Source organism: Scomber japonicus, chromosome 11, assembly GCF_027409825.1.
Source record: "Scomber japonicus isolate fScoJap1 chromosome 11, fScoJap1.pri, whole genome shotgun sequence".
Taxonomy (NCBI): domain Eukaryota; kingdom Metazoa; phylum Chordata; class Actinopteri; order Scombriformes; family Scombridae; genus Scomber; species Scomber japonicus.
The window spans coordinates 1,103,209-1,119,664 of record NC_070588.1 but is presented as its reverse complement, the minus strand read 5'-3'; the positions used below and the strand labels follow the sequence as shown (position 1 = coordinate 1,119,664).

Sequence of the window (16,456 nt, the reverse complement as noted above, 5' to 3'; positions counted from 1 at the left end):
CTTCCTCAGGTCATAACTGCTGTAGATGTGAGGATGGATCTGTTGTTAGAGTTTAGAGACTAAAGGACCCTCAGAAACAGTCAGGGTTAGACTCAGAGATCAATGTTGAACCTGACAGACAACATCCAGCTGATCCTGAGCCTTTACACCTGACAGACGCTGCTGCAGTAAAACAGTCAAACCTCCACTGAGTGACGTCACTGTTCAGATCAGACTGCTTCATAAAACCTACTAAAGCAGTGTGTGCTCCATCCTCCATTCTGCTTTTACTATAGTATGAAGTATTTAGTACTGAGTTGATTAGTTATGATCAGTCTGATTTAACCCTAACCCCCTGACCCCTGACCCTGACCCTGACCCCCCTACCCCTGACCCCTGACCCTGACCCTGACCCTGACAGACAGCGCTCAGGGCTCAGTAGTGAACTAACCTGCCGATGATGTCATTGAACCAACAGGTGGTGCTGAAGGCCGAGGGAAGCGTCCACAGTCTGACTCTCAGAGACGTCCAGTTAAATGAAGCCGGACAAGTCCGACTCACCGCCAAGGACTTCCAGACCGAAGCCAACCTCACGGTCAACGGTGAGACACCAAAACCTGATTCTACCCTAAACCCCCCGACCCCTGACCTCAAAGAGAAACTCAGAGACTAATGAAATCACTGTGATCTCTGCTGGATCTGAGACAGACCTGAACCTGAACCTGTGGATTTAGATGATTTAGAGATATAAACTGTTGTCCTCAGGTTAAGGAAGGAAAGGAGGAAAGAAGGATGGAAGGAAAGGAATAAGGAGGGAGGGAGGGACGAAAAGAGGAAGGAAGGAAGGAAAGGAGTAAGGAGGGAGGGAGGGACGAAAAGAGGAAGGAAGGAAGGAAGGAAGGAAAGGAGTAAGGAGGGAGGGAGGGACGAAAAGAGGAAGGAAGGAAGGAAAGGAGTAAGAAGGGAGGGAGGGAGGAAAAGAGGAAGGAAGGAAGGAAGGAGTGTAGGAAAGAAGGAAAGGAAGGGAATAAGGAGGGAGGGAGGACAAGAGGAAGGAAGGAAGGAATGAGGAGGGAAAGAAAGGAATAAGGAGGGAGGGAGGGAGGAAAGGAGGGAGGAAGTAAGGAGTGTAGGAAGGAAGGAAAGGAATAAGGAGGGAGGGAGGAAAAGAGGAAGGAAGTAAGGAGAGAAGGAAGGAGTGTAGGAAGGAAGGAAAGGAATAAGGAGGGAGGGAGGGAGGAAAAGAGGAAGGAAGTAAGGAGTGTAGGAAGGAAGGAAGGGAGTAAGGAGGAAGGGAGGACAAGAGGAAAGAAGGAAGGAAAGCAGGAAGGAAGGAATGAGGAAGGAAGGAGTGTAGGAAGGAAGGAAGGGAGTAAGGAGGGAGGGAGGAAAAGAGGAAGGAAGTAAGGAGAGAAGGAAGGAAGGAAAGATAGAAGGAACAACAGGAGGTTAAGAAGAGAAAGTGTCTAATCAGCTGTTTTCTCGTCCTCGGGTCGGTTCAGAGCCTCCGGTGGAGTTCTCGAAGCCGCTGGTGGACCAGACGGTGGAGGAGGAAGCCACGGCGACGCTGGAGTGCGAGGTCTCCAGGGACAACGCGGAGGTTCAGTGGTTCATCGACGGGAAGGAAATCCGTAAGAGCAAGAAGTACGAGATGATCGTAGACGGACGCAAGAGGGCGCTGATCATCCACGACTGTGCTCTGGACGACTCCAGGACCTACACCTGCGACGCTAAAGACTTCAAAACCTCCTGCTTCCTCAACGTGGAGCGTGAGTACCACTTCATTTACTTATAGTCATTAAGGTTAGCTTAGTTTTATTATTTATTTATGTATTTTAATTATTATTTAATTTTCTCTTTTGCTATATATATATATATATATTTTTTTTTTATTTATGTATTTAAATTATTATTATTTTTTTTTCTTTTGCTCTATTTTTTCTTTTTTTCTTTTTTAATGTATTTTAATTATTATTTTATTTTTTTCTTTAGTTCTATTTTTTATTTATTTTATTTATTTATGTATTTAAATTATTATATAGTGCCACGGGTGCTCAGCTCCGAGGCACTCCTCTCCAGCAGTAAAGCTGGGCTCGATGACTTTTAGTGTTGGAATTCCAATTTTTCCCAAAGTCCCCTAGCTCTCTCATACGTGCACGTAGAAATGTGATTCAAACTTTTAAACGGAGGAAAACTTGTGCTCTCTCCAAAACACCAAACTGTTTTTACATAACATGTAAACTTTTCAAACTATGAGCAGTCAAACGAGGAGTGGAAATCACTTTTTCCTCAAAGTTAGAGTGGAAGCAGCAGTTAGCTAGAGTGTGAGAAGCAGTAAAAAAATAACCTTAATTTTTATTTTTTACTCAAGCTCACGGCCAAACCGTAAAAAGGACACAAATAATTTTTTGTCAAAATGTAGACATAGGTGTTGGGATTCATAAAATGTGACGTTGACAGGCGGAGTCTGCACAAAATTTAAACGGGGGGGCCGAGACCGGCAGCAATACCTGTCTCTCTCCCCATTGACTCTAATGTAATTGTCTGTTTTTTTCAAAAGAATCTCACTCTGTGTTCACACTGAGCTTACTCGCTCATTTTAAGGAATATCTGAATAAAATAAACACTGTCAGAATCTGCCGGCTTCTGTGTCTCTCACGGTGTTTTCGGTTTTTGGACAGGAGTTACGGTTTTCTCACAGTTTGCAATTGTTCGGGACCTTGTCAGAAGCCAAATTCTGGGGGCATTTTGAGAATTTTTTCCAAGCACATTCTCAAATCGCCGTAGCAACCGTAGAAGCTTAGCTGCCCTTAGCAACCGTAGGGCCTTAGCTGCCCTTAGCAACCATAGGGCCTTAGCAACCTGTCGCTGGGCAGAAACTGAGCTGCTTTTATGTGACGTCACTTGGCTTTTTTCTCTTTTTCTCTATTTTTTTATTTTTTTATTTATTTATGTATTTTAATTATTATTTTATTTAGTTAAGGAGCCTTTAACGTATTGAACCTGATAATAATAATGATGATGATGATAATGATGATGTGTTTCTATCTCAGCTCCACATATCGAGTTCTCGAAGCCGCTGCACGACGTCGAGGTCCGAGAGAAAGAATCGGCCACGTTTGAGTGTGAAGTGTCCAGAGAGAACGTCAGAGTGAGTAGACTCATTCATTCACTTCATTCATTCATCACTTCATTCATTCATTCATTCATTCATTCATTCATTCATTCATCACTTTATTCATTCATCACTTCATTCATTCATTCATCCATCACTTCATTCATTCATCCCTTCATTCATTCATTCATCATTTCATTTATTCATTCATCACTTCATTTATCACTTCATTCATTCATTCATCACTTCATTCATTCATTCATTAATTTCTCACTTCATTCATTCATTCATCCTGCTCTCTCTCTCCCCCCTCAGGTCCGCTGGTTAAAGGATGGCAGTGAGATCAGGAAAGGGAAGAAGTATGAGATCATCGCTGAAGGTCGTAAACACGTTCTCATCGTACATAAATCTGCGTTCGACGACGAGGCCGAGTACGAGTGTGAAGCTAAAACCTCCAAATCCTCCGGCATGCTCACCGTCGTCGGTAAGAACTCCGATAACCTCATCACCTGATCACCAGTCTGATCACTCACATATAAAACCATGAGTCATATTTACAGACTGTCAGACAGTTTGACTTCCAGCTGTTTGAATGAATGAATGAAGTGATGAATGAAGTGATGAATGAATGAATGAGTGGTGACTCTCTCTGACCTCTGACCCTGGTCCCTGTCCACAGAGGAGGAGGCTCGGTTCATTAAGAACCTGTCTAACGTGGAGGGAGCTGAGATGGACAGCGTGAAGCTCATCTGTGAGGTTTCCAAACCGAGCGCTGACGTCCGCTGGTTCAAAGGAGACGAGGAGCTGCCGGAGGGAGGACGCTACGACCAGATCGTAGACGGGAAGAGGAGGATCCTCCTCATCCAGAACCTGAAGATGGACGACGCTGGAGAGTACACCTGCAGACTGAGTCCCAAAACCACCACCTCTGGAAACCTGAAGATCGCTGGTACGCAAGATTTACTACCAGTACTACTACTTTACTGTAGTACTAGTACTTTACTGTAGTACTACTACTTTACTGTAGTACTAGTACTTTACTGTAGTACTAGTACTTTACTGTAGTACTTTACTGTAGTACTAGTACTTTACTGTAGTACAGTTAGAGGTACTAGTACTTGTGATATTGCTGTATCTAACCCTCCCACCACTGGGGGGCGCTGTGGAGCCTCTCTTATAAACTGGTCTCTGTGCTTCAGAACTGGCGGCTGAGTTCATCTCCAAGCCTCACAACCAGGAAGTGGTGGAGGGCGAGAAGGCGGAGTTCACCTGCTCCGTCTCCAAGGAGAGCTACCAGGTCCGCTGGATGAAGGACGACCAGGAGCTGGAGGAAGGAGAGAAGTACCAGATGATCAGTGACGGGAAGAGACGGACGCTGGTCATCAAGGACTGCGAGCCTAAAGACGAGGGAGGATACGTGGTGATGATCGGACCCAACAGAGCCAGCGTGGAGCTCACCGTGCTCGGTACACACGGGTCACTTTATTATCCTTCCTGTCGTCCTCCCTGGTTCCTCCCTCCCTTCCTTCCTTCCTCCCTTCCTTCCTCCTTTCTGTCCTTCCTCCCTCCTTCTCTCTTTCCTTCCTTCCTTGTTTCCGTCTGTCCTTCCTTCCTTCCTCCCTTCCCTCCTACCTTCCGTCTGTCCTTCCTCCCTCCTTCTCTCTTTCCTTCCTTCCTTGTTCCCGTTGTCCTTCCTTCCTTCTTTCCTTCCTTCCTTCCCTCTTTCCTTCCTTCATCCCTCCTTTCCTTCCTTCCTCCCTCCCTCCTTTCCTTTCTTCTTTCCTTTCCTTCCTCCTTCCTCCCTTCTTTTCTCTCTCTTTTCCTTCCTTCCTTCCCTCTTTCCTTCCTTCATCCCTTCTTCACCCCTCCTTTCCTTCCTTCATCCCTCCATCCCTCCATCCCTCCTTTCCTCCCTCCCTATGTAACATTATATATAAAACAAGACATAGTTTATATTCTAACTCTAAACATGAAGAATATATTTTTGTTTTCTTACCAACTCATCATCGTTTAGTTTCACGTTAGTTAACAAACTGTATTTTCTGAGCTCGTTGCCGTAGCAACAGCAGCATCATCATCATCACATCCTGTCTGTCTGATCCCACAGAGAAGCTGAAGATCATCACTCCTCTGAAGGACACGGAGGCTAACGAGGGTCTGGAGATCGTCCTGAACTGTGAAACCAACACCGAGGAAGCTAAAGCTAAGTGGCTGAAGAACGAGGAGACCATCTTCGAGAGCGGGAAGTACGTGATGGTCCAGAGAGACAACGTCTTCTCTCTGAGGATCAAAGGCGCTCAGAAGGGAGACGAGGGCAACTACAGCATCAACCTGACCAATCACAGAGGAGAACACGCCAAGAGCGCCTGCAACCTCACCGTCAAAGGTCAGAGGTCAACATGTTCACTGTTATACATGACCTCAGCTGAGACTAGGGTCAAAGGTCTGAGGTCTATCAGATATTAGAGCTGAGCTGGTTACCATGACGACAGTTCACACATCACTTCCTGGTTTTTAATAATGAGTCAGTAAACTCAGCATCGTCTGACGCAGGCTGGAAACTTAAAACATTTCACTGAGTTTCAGCTTCTGTCAAACTAACAGAGCTACAGCAGCTTCCTGTCTGAGCTTTTCAAAATAAAACCTTTGTTATTGAGCTCTATCTCATTATTATTAACAAACAAAGCTGGGGCTGTAAGTTACGGGTAGACAAGACAAAAAGGGAGGGAGATGGGTGAGAAGGGAGGAATGAAGGAAGGGAGGGAGGGAGGGAGGAAGGAAGCAAGGAAAAGAGGAAGGGAGGAAGGGAAGGAAGGAAGAAGGAAGGGAGGAAGGAAGGAAGGACAGATGGAAGGAAGGACAGATGGAGCTGCGGTAGCTTCCTGTCTGAACTTTTCAAAATAAAACCTTTGTTATTTAGCGCTATCTCATTATTATTAAAAATTGTTTCCCCTCGATTTTATTAGTTCTGAGATCATTTGGCTCCTAAATTTAGATTAATTGAGCAGCTTTAACTCAGAGGGAATGAAATAAAGAGGTTAAATATTCACATCCTGTTGAGTTTAACATGTTTGTGATGTTTGTGTTTCTCAGAGGAGAGTCTGAGGATCGTGGTTCCTCTGGAGGACATCGACACTCAGGAGAAGAAGACAGTGAGCTTCTCTTGTAAGGTGAACAGACCCAAAGCGACTCTGAAGTGGATGAAAGGCGGCGAGGAGATCGTCCTGAACAAGCGCATCGTCTACAGAGTGGACAAAGACAAGCACACGCTCACCATCAAAGACTGCCTGCTGTCCGACGAGGGCGAGTACACGGCCGTGGCGGGAGACAGCAAGTCTACGGCCGAGCTGATCATCAGCGAGGCTCCCACGGACTTCAGCGCTCAGCTGAAGGATCAGACCATCACTGAGTTTGAAGACGCAGAGTTCGTCTGCAAACTGACCAAAGAGAAAGCCGACGTTAAGTGGTACAGAAACGGACGTGAGATCAGAGAAGGACCGAGGTAAAACATCACCATCAAAGTTCTGTTTGTTCACACTTTGATCAAACTCACAGAGGCTTATTCTAGTTTGAAGTGTCACGCTGAGTTTGAATGTTCATCTAGGTGCAGATATATATAACCATAAGGGCTCATTAATGCTCAACGTACGTACGAAAGTGTTTACGTCCTTTTCAAACGATGTTACCGTCACTCCTCACATACTTCCATGCTTCCTTTACGTTGGCATGGATGTTTACCAATACATCCACCAGGGGGCAGCACAGAGTCAATACGTCCACCAGGGGGCAGCACAGAGTCAATACGTCCACCAGGGGGCAGCGCAGAGTCAAGACGTCCACCAGGGGGCAGCACAGAGTCAATACATCCACCAGGGGGCAGCACAGAGTCAATACATCCACCAGGGGGCAGCACAGAGTCAATACATCCACCAGGGGGCAGCACAGAGTCAATACATCCACCAGGGGGCAGCGCAGAGTCACAGAATACATCCACCAGGGGGCAGCACAGAGTCAATACGTCCACCAGGGGGCAGCGCAGAGTCAATACATCCACCAGGGGGCAGCACAGAGTCAATACATCCATCAAGGGGCAGCACAGAGTCAATACGTCCACCAGGGGGCAGCACAGAGTCAATACATCCACCAGGGGGCAGCACAGAGTCAATACGTCCACCAGGGGGCAGCACAGAGTCTTCCTCTCTCTTTCCTCCCTTCCTTCTTTTCCTTCCTTCCTCCTTTTCTTCCCTCATTTCCTTCCTTCTTCCTCCTTTCCTGCCTTCCTTCCTCCCTCCTTTCCTTCCTTCTTCCTCCCTTCATCCCTCCTTTCCTTCCCCTTTCCTCCCTCCCTCATTTCCTTCCTTCCTCCTTTCCTTCTTTCTTCCTCCCTTCATCCCTCCTTTCCTTCCCCTTTCCTCCCTCCCTCATTTCCTTCCTTCCTCCTTTCCTTCTTCCTCCCTCCCTCATTTCCTTACTTCTTCCTCCTTTCCTCCCTTCCTTCCTCCCTCCCTCATTTCCTTCCTTCTTCCTCCTTTCCTCCCTTCCTTCCTCCCTCCCTCATTTCCTTCTTCCTGCTTTCCTCCCTTCCTTCCTCCCTCCCTCATTTCCTTCCTTCTTCCTCCTTTCCTCACTTCCTTCCTTCCTCCCTCCTTTCCTTCCTTGACTCGAGGACAACAGGAGGGTTAAAGTTTCTAACCAACTCACACAACCTTTCCTCAAAAAGTTCCTCCATTGTTATTTCTTCTTCGTGTCTCACTAGAGCTACGTATGGAGTAGTGACAGCAACACTGCCCCCCCATGGTTTCTGGTGGTACTGCGCCGTCTGTATCCGGATCCGTATTTAACGTTGAGCATAAATGGGCCTTATTATACGAGAGATGTGATGAACTTAAAGTCTCATTTAGGGAGAAAACTGCAGACACATTATAAACCACCTCCTGTTCACATCAGCTCACATCTTCATATTGAATTAGTTGCAGTACATGAGTCACTTTGTGTCTGCAGTCATCATTCACTGAAAATACTCAGTTCTGATGTTTGTGGTAAAGTAATGATACTTTTACTTCCTCAGATACACATTTAAAAAGGAAGGAAGGTTTTGCACGTTGCACATTAAGGAGTGCAGACCAGACGATGAGTGTGAATACGCTTGTGGAGTGGAGGAGAAGAGATCCAGAGCCAGACTCTTTGTAGATGGTGAGCTCCTCAAACTTTTCTGTCCTTCCTCTAACCCTAAACCCTCTTCCTGTTTCTGTCCTTCCTCTAACCCTTCTTCCTGTTTGTGTCCTGCTCTGAGTAACCTTCTTCCTGTTTGTGTCCTGCCTCTAAATAAATCTTCTTCCTGTTTGTGTCCTTCCTCTAACCCTAAACCTTCTTCCTGTTTGTGTCCTTCCTCTAACCCTAAACCTTCTTCCTGTTTGTGTTCTTCCTCTAACCCTAAACCTTCTTCCTGTTTCTGTTCTTCCTCTAAACCTAAACCTTCTTCCTGTTTGTGTCCTGCTCTGAGTAAACCTTCTTCCTGTTTGAGTAAACCTTCTTCCTGTTTGTGTCCTTCCTCTAAACCTAACCCTTCTTCCTGTTTGTGTCCTGCTCTGAGTAAACCTTCTTCCTGTTTTGTGTCCTGCTCTGAGTAACCCTACTTCCTGTTTGTGTCCTGCTCTGAGTAAACCTTCTTCCTGTTTTGTGTCCTGCTCTGAGTAAACCTACTTCCTGTTTGTGTCCTGCAGAGACTCCGGTGGAGATCATCAGACCTCCTCAGGACGTGTTTGAACCTCCGGGCTCAGATGTGGTGTTCGAGGTGGAGCTCAACAAGGACCGCGTGGAGGTGAAGTGGTTGAGGAACAACATGACCGTCGTCCAGGGAGACAAATACCAAATGATGAGCGAGGGTAAAGTCCACAGGCTGCAGGTCTGTGAGATCAGACCTCGAGACCAAGGAGAGTACAGAATCATCGTGAAGGACAAAGACGCCAAAGCCAAGCTGGAGCTGGCAGGTGAGAAACGATCCTTTAACCCTGCTGCTGTCCTCCAGGCAAGGAAGGAAGGGAGGAAGGGAGGGAGGGAGGGAGGAAGGGAGGAAGAACAAGGGAGGGAGGGAGGGAGGGAGGACAAAGGAGGAAGGAAGGGAGGTAGAAGAAGGGAGGGATGGAGGAAATAAGGAAGACAAGAAGGAGCGAGGGATGGAGAAAGAAAGGAAGGAAGGGAGGAAAGGAAGGGAGGAAGGTAGGAGAGAGGGAGGGGGGAGAAAGGAAAAGAGGAAGGATAGAAAGAAGGACAGATGAAAGAAGGAAGGGAGGAAGGAATGAAGGAAGGAACAGTCAAAACAGTTGGGGTCAGTTAGACTCTGGAGGACGACATGAAGCTTAAATCACATATTAAATAGATTAAATTATGAATAGTAGACAGACACATATATATATTTAATTCCTTTAAGCTATGAAATGTAAATATTCACATTTTATTTTATTTAACAAAGAAGTCAAACTGGACCCTGACCCTCTAACTCTAACCATCTCCTCCTCCTCTTCCAGCGGTGCCTCAGATAAAGACCACAGACCAGAGCTACGTGACCGATGCAGGGAAGCCCATCACCATGGCCGTCCCCTACAGCGCTTACCCTAAAGCAGAAGCTGATTGGCTGTACGACAACACGAGTCTGTCCACAGACAACGTGCACACGTCTGCCGACCGCACGGAGTACCGGCTGAAGGACCCCAAGAAGAGCGACCAGGGCCGCTACAAGATCATCATCAAGAACAAGCACGGAGAGGGAGAGGCCTTCATCAACCTGGACGTCATCGGTCAGCTCAAACACTACTATATATATATCACTATATATTAGGGCTGTCAAACGATTAATTATTTTAATCGAGATTAATCGCAGAGTTTCCGTAGTTAATCGCGATTAATGGCGTTTTGATTTGCATGTTTAAAATCCTGTTATTTTCCATTTGAAGGCAGTTTTAAGCCCATAATGTAAAGCATTTCTTACCAGAGTGTCTTAACTGGGAATCAATCACGGCTCTGCTGCGACTCCCACACTCCAAAATGGTCCTTTGGTGGAGCTGAGGCTGGCTTGGCTGCACCTGGGTGTTTAGCGTGGAGGTGCTAACTCAAACTCCACGTACTCCGGTGGTAGTTAAACTCCGTTTGACACAGGTTGCATTTTACTTTTGACTTGTCAACTGAAGCGTCTGGAAGTGTTTTAAAGTTAAACAAGCCGTTCAAAAGTCCAGTAGCTCTCTTACTTTCCATCAGCGCGGTAGGTTTACTGCAGGAGGCCACTTCAAAGCATAGCGCTACAGCTAGAGGAGCCGTCTACGGGGGAGTAGAAGGGACAAAAAGGCTTGCAACATTAAAATGCCATTAAAGGAAATTAACGCGTTATGGATTGCATTAATCTAATCGTGATTAACGCGTTAACGCTAACAGCCCTAGTTTATATATCACCATATTAACTTGGTAGGTTTAGCTACTGCAGAGTCATGTTAACATTAAGTTCATTATAGGGATATTTGATTATTTAATATCATTTATTTCAGGTCAAATTTTCAAAGTGAGAAAATTACATTCCTATTAAATGTTGGAACTGCTCTTATAAATTTAAGGGTTTCAGGTTTTTAGAAATAAGAGTAGAGAAACCAATGTGTATATATATGCTTATATATGTACGTAAGATATATATATTTATTTTTATATGTGCATATGCCTGTTTGGGTTCTTTCTTTCTTTCTTTCTTTCTTTCTTTCTGTCTTTTTTAAATAAACCTTTCCTTAAATGTGACACTGACTGTTTCCTGTTTCCTGTTTCCTGTTTCCTGTCTGGTCTGCAGACGTTCCCGGGCCCGTGAAGAACCTCCAGGTTATAGACACGGCCGACGGCGAGGTGAGCTTGGCGTGGGAGGAGCCTGAGAGCGACGGAGGAAGTAAAGTGATCGGCTACGTGGTGGAGAGACGCGACGTGAAGCGTAAGACGTGGACGCTGGCGACCGACCACGCCGAGAGTCCAGAGTTCACCGTCACCGGACTCCAGAGAGACTCCTTCTACCTGTTCAGAGTCTGCGCTCGCAACCGGGTCGGCAGCGGCCCCAACGTAGAGACCGACAAACCCGTTCAGCCCAAGAACAAGTTTGGTGAGAATGATCCTCCCTTTCTTCCTTCCTTCCTTTCCTTCCTTCCGTCCTTCTTTCCTCTGTCCTTCTTTCCTACCTTCCTTCCTTCCTTCCTCCCTTCTGTCCTTCCTCCCTTCCTTCTTTCCTTCTTTCCTCCCTTCCTCTTTTCCTTTCTCCCTACCTCCCTCCTTTCCTCTCTTCTGTCCTTCTTTCCTCCATCGGTCCTTCTTCCTCCCTTCAATCCTTCCTCCCTCCTTTCCTTCCTTCTTCCTCCCTTCCTTCCTTATTTCCTTCCTTCTTTCTTCCTTCCTCCCTTCCTTCCTTTCTTCCTCTCTTCTGTCCTTCTTTCCTCCATCGGTCCTTCTTCCTCCCTTCAATCCTTCCTCCCTCCTTTCCTTCCTTCTTCCTCCTTTCCTTCCTCCTTTCCTTCCTTCTTCCTCCCTTCCTTCTTCCTCCTTTCCTTCCTTCTTCCTTCTTTCCTTCCTTCTTCCTTTCTTCCTTCCGTCTTCCTCCCTTCCTTCTTCCTCCTTTCCTTCCTTCTTTCCTCCCTTCTTTCCTTCCTTCCTTCTTCCTCCCTTCTTTCCTTCCTCCCTCCTTTCCTTCCTTCATCCTCCCTTCCTTCCTCCCTCCTTTCCTTCCTTCTTCCTCCTTTCCTCCCTCCTTTCCTTCCTTCATCCGCTCTTCTTTCCTTCCTTCCTTCCTTTCCTTCTTTCCTTCGTTCCTCTCTCCCTCCTTTCTTTCCTTCTGTCCTTCCCTCCTTTTTTCCTTCCTTCCTTCCTCCCTTCTTTCCCTGACTTGAGGGTTAAAAAGTGATTTATCTCACTAAATGTTAAATATATTCACATTAATCTATAACTTCCTGTCTGTGTTCAGGAGTCCCCGACGCTCCGCTGAACGTGATCGTAGGAAACGTGACTAAGTTTGGCTGCACGGTCTCGTGGGAGCCTCCGGAGTCTGACGGAGGATCTCCCATCACCTCTTACATCATCGAGCTGCGTGACAGGACGTCGGTGAAGTGGTCTCCGGTCCAGCTCACCAAAGCCGACGAGCTCAAGGCGATAGTCAACGACGTCATCGAGAACAAAGAATATATCTTCAGAGTCAAAGCTCAGAACAAAGCCGGCGAAGGCAAACCCAGCGCCGCCTCCCAGCCCGTCAAGATCATGGATCCCATCGGTGAGTCTGATATTTCAGGTCTGACTCTAACCGGGGTTATTATAGTTCACTAAGACTAAAACTAAAACTAAGACTTAAACTAAGACTTAAACTAAGACTAGCAGTGAACAAAATAATTGAAATAAAATAAAATAAAAAAATGAAAACTAAATAAAACTACAATAAACAAAGCAAAACTAACTCAAACTAAAGTGAACAGCAGATAAAATCATCTTGTCTCCATGGTGACTGTAGTTTTCTTTTCATCGTCTCCATGGTGACTGTAGTTTTCTTTCCATCGTCTCCATGGTGACTGTAGTTTTCTTTCCATCGTCTCCATGGTGACTGTATAGTGTTCGTCGTCTCCATGGTGACTGTATAGTGTTCGTTGTCTCCATGGTGACTGTATAGTGTTCGTTGTCTCCATGGTGACTGTATAGTGTTCATTGTCTCCATGGTGACTGTATAGTGTTCATCGTCTCCATGGTGACTGTAGTTTTCTTTCCATCGTCTCCATGGTGACTGTAGTTTTCTTCTGTATTCCTTCAAAATAAAACCGAACTAAAACTGGTCAATTCCTTCAAAATAAAACTAAACTAAAACTGGTCAATTCCTTCAAAATAAAACTAAACTAAAACTAGTCAATTCCTTCAAAATAAAACTAAACTAAAACTACTTCATCATTTGTAAAACTCTAAAAACTAAATAGAAATAAAAAACTCATTTCTAACTAATTTCTAAACTATAATAACCCTTGGCTCTGACCCTTAGATCTGGTTTTATATTCTTTTATCCGTGTCTATAATATTTAACTGTCTTATCGCCTGCAGAGCGGCCGAGTCCCCCCCAGAACCTGGTCTCGCAGGACCAGAACAAGAACTCGGTGCAGCTGACCTGGGAGACTCCTCTGAGGAACGGAGGCAGCATGATCACAGGATACATCATCGAGCGCTGCGAGGAAGGAACCGATAAGTGGCTCCGCTGCAACGCTCGCCTCTGCCCCGACCTCTGCTACAAGGTACCGGACTCTCACACGATCTCCTCAAGTTAAGGAAGGAAGGGAAGGAGGGAGGAAAGGAAAGAAGGAAGTGAGGAAAGGACAGAGGAAATAAGAAAGGGAGGAAATGAGGGAAGAAAGGAAAGAAGGAAAGGAGAAAGGTAGAGGGGAGGAAAGAAAGAGAAGGAGGGTGGGAGGAAGGAAGGAAGAAAGGGAGGAAAGAGAGAAGGAGGGAGGGAGGAAGGAAGGAAGAAAGGGAGGAAGGAGGGAGGGAGGAAGGAAGGAAGAAAGGGAGGAAAGAGAGAAGGAGGGAGGGAGGAAGGAAGGAAGAAAGGGAGGAAAGAGAGAAGGAGGGAGGGAGGAAGGAAGGAAGAAAGGGATGAAAGAGAGAAGGAGGGAGGGAGGAAGGAAGGAAGAAAGGGAGGAAAGAGAGAAGGAGGTAGGGAGGAAGGAAGAAAGGGAGGAAAGAGAGAAGGAGGGAGGGAGGGAGGAAGAAAGGGAGGAAAGAGAGAAGGAGGGAGGGAGGAAGGAAGGAAGAAAGGGAGGAAAGAGAGAAGGAGGGAGGGAGGAAGGAAGGAAGAAAGGGAGGAAAGAGAGAAGGAGGGAGGGAGGAAGGAAGAAAGGGAGGAAAGAGAGAAGGAGGGAGGAAGGAAGGAAGGAAGAAAGGGAGGAAAGAGAGAAGGAGGGAGGGAGGAAGGAAGGAAGAAAGGGAGGAAGGAAGGAAGAGGAAGGAAGGAAAGGAGGAAGGATGGAAGGAAGAAAATGAGGAAAGGAAAGAAGGGAAGGAGGAAGGACTAACTCTAACAGTAATTCACTCAGCTGATCGTTCTGTGTGTTTCAGCTAAATGCTAAATGTGACTTTGCTGTTTCAGGTTTCTGGTCTGACGTACGGAGCAAAGTACAACTACCGAGTGTTTGCTGAGAACGCTGCTGGAGTGTCTGACCCATCCAACACCATCGGCCCCCTGCTGGCCGACAACCCACACTGTGAGACACACACCAGCTTCTACTGTCACTGAGACACTCATGGGTTTAACCCTCCTGTCGTCCTCCCGGGTCAAATTGACCCCATCTCTTTTGACTGTTCCTTCTTTCCTTCTTTCCTTCCTTCCCTCTTTCTTTGCACCCTCCTCCTTCCATACTTCTTTCCTCACTTCATTCCTTCTCTCCTTCCTTCCTTCATCTTTTCCTCCCTCCCTTCCTTCTTCCTTTCCTCTCTCCCTTCCTTCTTCCTTTCCTTTCTCCCTTCCTTCCCTTTCTCCCTTCCCTCCCTCCTTACCATCCTCAATCCTTCCTTCCTCCCTTCTTTCCACCTTTCCTTCCTCCTTTCCTTTCTACCTTCCCTCCTTCCTCCCTCCTTTCCATCCTCAATCCTTTCTACCTTCCCTCCTTCCTCCCTCCTTTCCATCCTCAATCCTTCCTTCCTTCCTTCCTTCTTTAACTTGAGGACAACAGGAGGGTTAAAAGGTGTGTTTAAGTGTTTTTATTTCTCTTTTGTCTTACCCATCATGCATCTCTCTCCTGTCTCCAGTCGCTCCGACCTTTGACCTGAGTGCGTTCAAAGACGGCCTGGAGGTGATCGTCCCTCAGGCTCTCACCATCAGAGTCCCCATCACCGGATACCCGACCCCCGTCGCTAAGTGGACCTTTGCAGAGAAGGAGCTGACTGCTGCCGATGAGCGCGTTACCGTGACGACCAAGTCCACGTTCGTAGAGCTGATCGTCACGCCGAGCGTCCGCCCAGACAAAGGCACCTACACGCTGCAGCTGGAGAACGACGTCACGTCCGTCTCTGGAGAGATCGAGGTCAACGTCATCGGTACGTTATAAAGAATACATCTGAGAGAACAGCTGATCCCTCCTGATGTCCTCAAGTTAAGGGAGGGAGGGAGGAAAGAAGGAAGGGAGGAAAGGAAAGAGGAAATAAGAAAGGGAGGAAGGTAGGAGGGAGGGAGGGAGGAAAGGAGGGAAGGAAGGGAAGAAGGAAAGGAGAAAGGTAGGGGGGAGGAAAAAAAGAGAAGGAGGGAGGGAAGAAAGAGAGAAGGAAGAAGGAAGGAAGGAAGGATGGATGGAGGAAATAAGGAAGGTAGGGAGGAAAGAGAGAGGAAGGAAAGAAAGAGAGAAGGAGGGAAGGATGGAAGGGTGGAGGAAATAAGGAAGGAAGGAAGGAAAGGATGGAAAGGAAGGGAGAAAGGTAGGGGGGAGGAAAGAAAGAGAGAAAGAGGGAGGGAGGAAAGGAAAGAAGGAGGGCAGGAGGAAGAAAGGGGGGTGGAGGAAGGAAGGGAGGAAACAGAGAGAAAGCAAAGAAAGAGAGAAGGAGGGAGGGAGGAAAGAAGGAAGGAAGGAAGGTGGGAGGGAGGAAAGAAAGAGAGAAGGAAGGGAGGAAAGAAGGAACAGTCAAATCAGACGGGGTGAAGGAAAGGAGGGAAGGAAGGGAAGAAGGACAGAGGAAAGAAGGAAGGGAGGAAGGTAGGGGGGAGGAAAGAAAAAGAGAAGGAGGGAGGAGAGAAGGAAGAGTCAAAACAGACGGGGTTAGTTTTGGGTTAATGTTTCTGTATATTTATATATTTATATATTTCTCTCTTCCAGCCGCTCCCAGCGCTCCGAAGGACTTCAAGGTTCCCGAAGTGACGCGGCAGCACGTCCATCTGAGCTGGGAAGCTCCGGAGCACGATGGAGGAAGTCCTCTGACCGGCTACCAGGTGGAGAAACGGGACATGGCCCGCAAGACCTGGGTCAAGGTAAGACTTCACATCCACAGAGGTGGGAAGCCTGCAGGCGGGGAGTTCCGGTCCAACCAGGAAGTAACTTAGAGCTGCATTCTATCAAAAGGCCACCAGGGGGCGACCGTCTCTATACAAGTCAATGGAGAATTCACCAACTTCTCACTTGATTTCTAACCTCAGTAAACGTTTTCAAAATGTGTTTATGGTCTCAATCGCTAGTTTAAAGCCTTCTTCAATGCAGTATGATGTTCATTTGGGACATTTTGGCCATTATTTTTAAATGATAGACTTTAATATAAGTCTTAATGCTTACATGAGGATCAAATCTAGAGCTGTAATAACTGCATATGAATTAATAAACAAGTCTAATCCAGCCA

General features: G+C 46.6%; 1 protein-coding gene across 1 annotated transcript in view; it reads left to right on the top strand.

Moving 5' to 3' along the window:
- Positions 1 to 16,456, top strand: part of ttn.2 (titin, tandem duplicate 2) — a 267,045-nt gene that overhangs the window by 157,703 nt on the left and 92,886 nt on the right. The window contains 17 exon segments of the mRNA XM_053329075.1: positions 458 to 581; positions 1,482 to 1,748; positions 3,033 to 3,130; positions 3,410 to 3,578; positions 3,774 to 4,043; positions 4,294 to 4,560; positions 5,202 to 5,480; positions 6,188 to 6,596; positions 8,163 to 8,287; positions 8,818 to 9,084; positions 9,622 to 9,891; positions 10,923 to 11,222; positions 12,075 to 12,377; positions 13,187 to 13,374; positions 14,226 to 14,340; positions 14,885 to 15,172; positions 15,943 to 16,094. Coding sequence (XP_053185050.1) covers positions 458 to 581; positions 1,482 to 1,748; positions 3,033 to 3,130; positions 3,410 to 3,578; positions 3,774 to 4,043; positions 4,294 to 4,560; positions 5,202 to 5,480; positions 6,188 to 6,596; positions 8,163 to 8,287; positions 8,818 to 9,084; positions 9,622 to 9,891; positions 10,923 to 11,222; positions 12,075 to 12,377; positions 13,187 to 13,374; positions 14,226 to 14,340; positions 14,885 to 15,172; positions 15,943 to 16,094 — 3,891 coding nt within the window.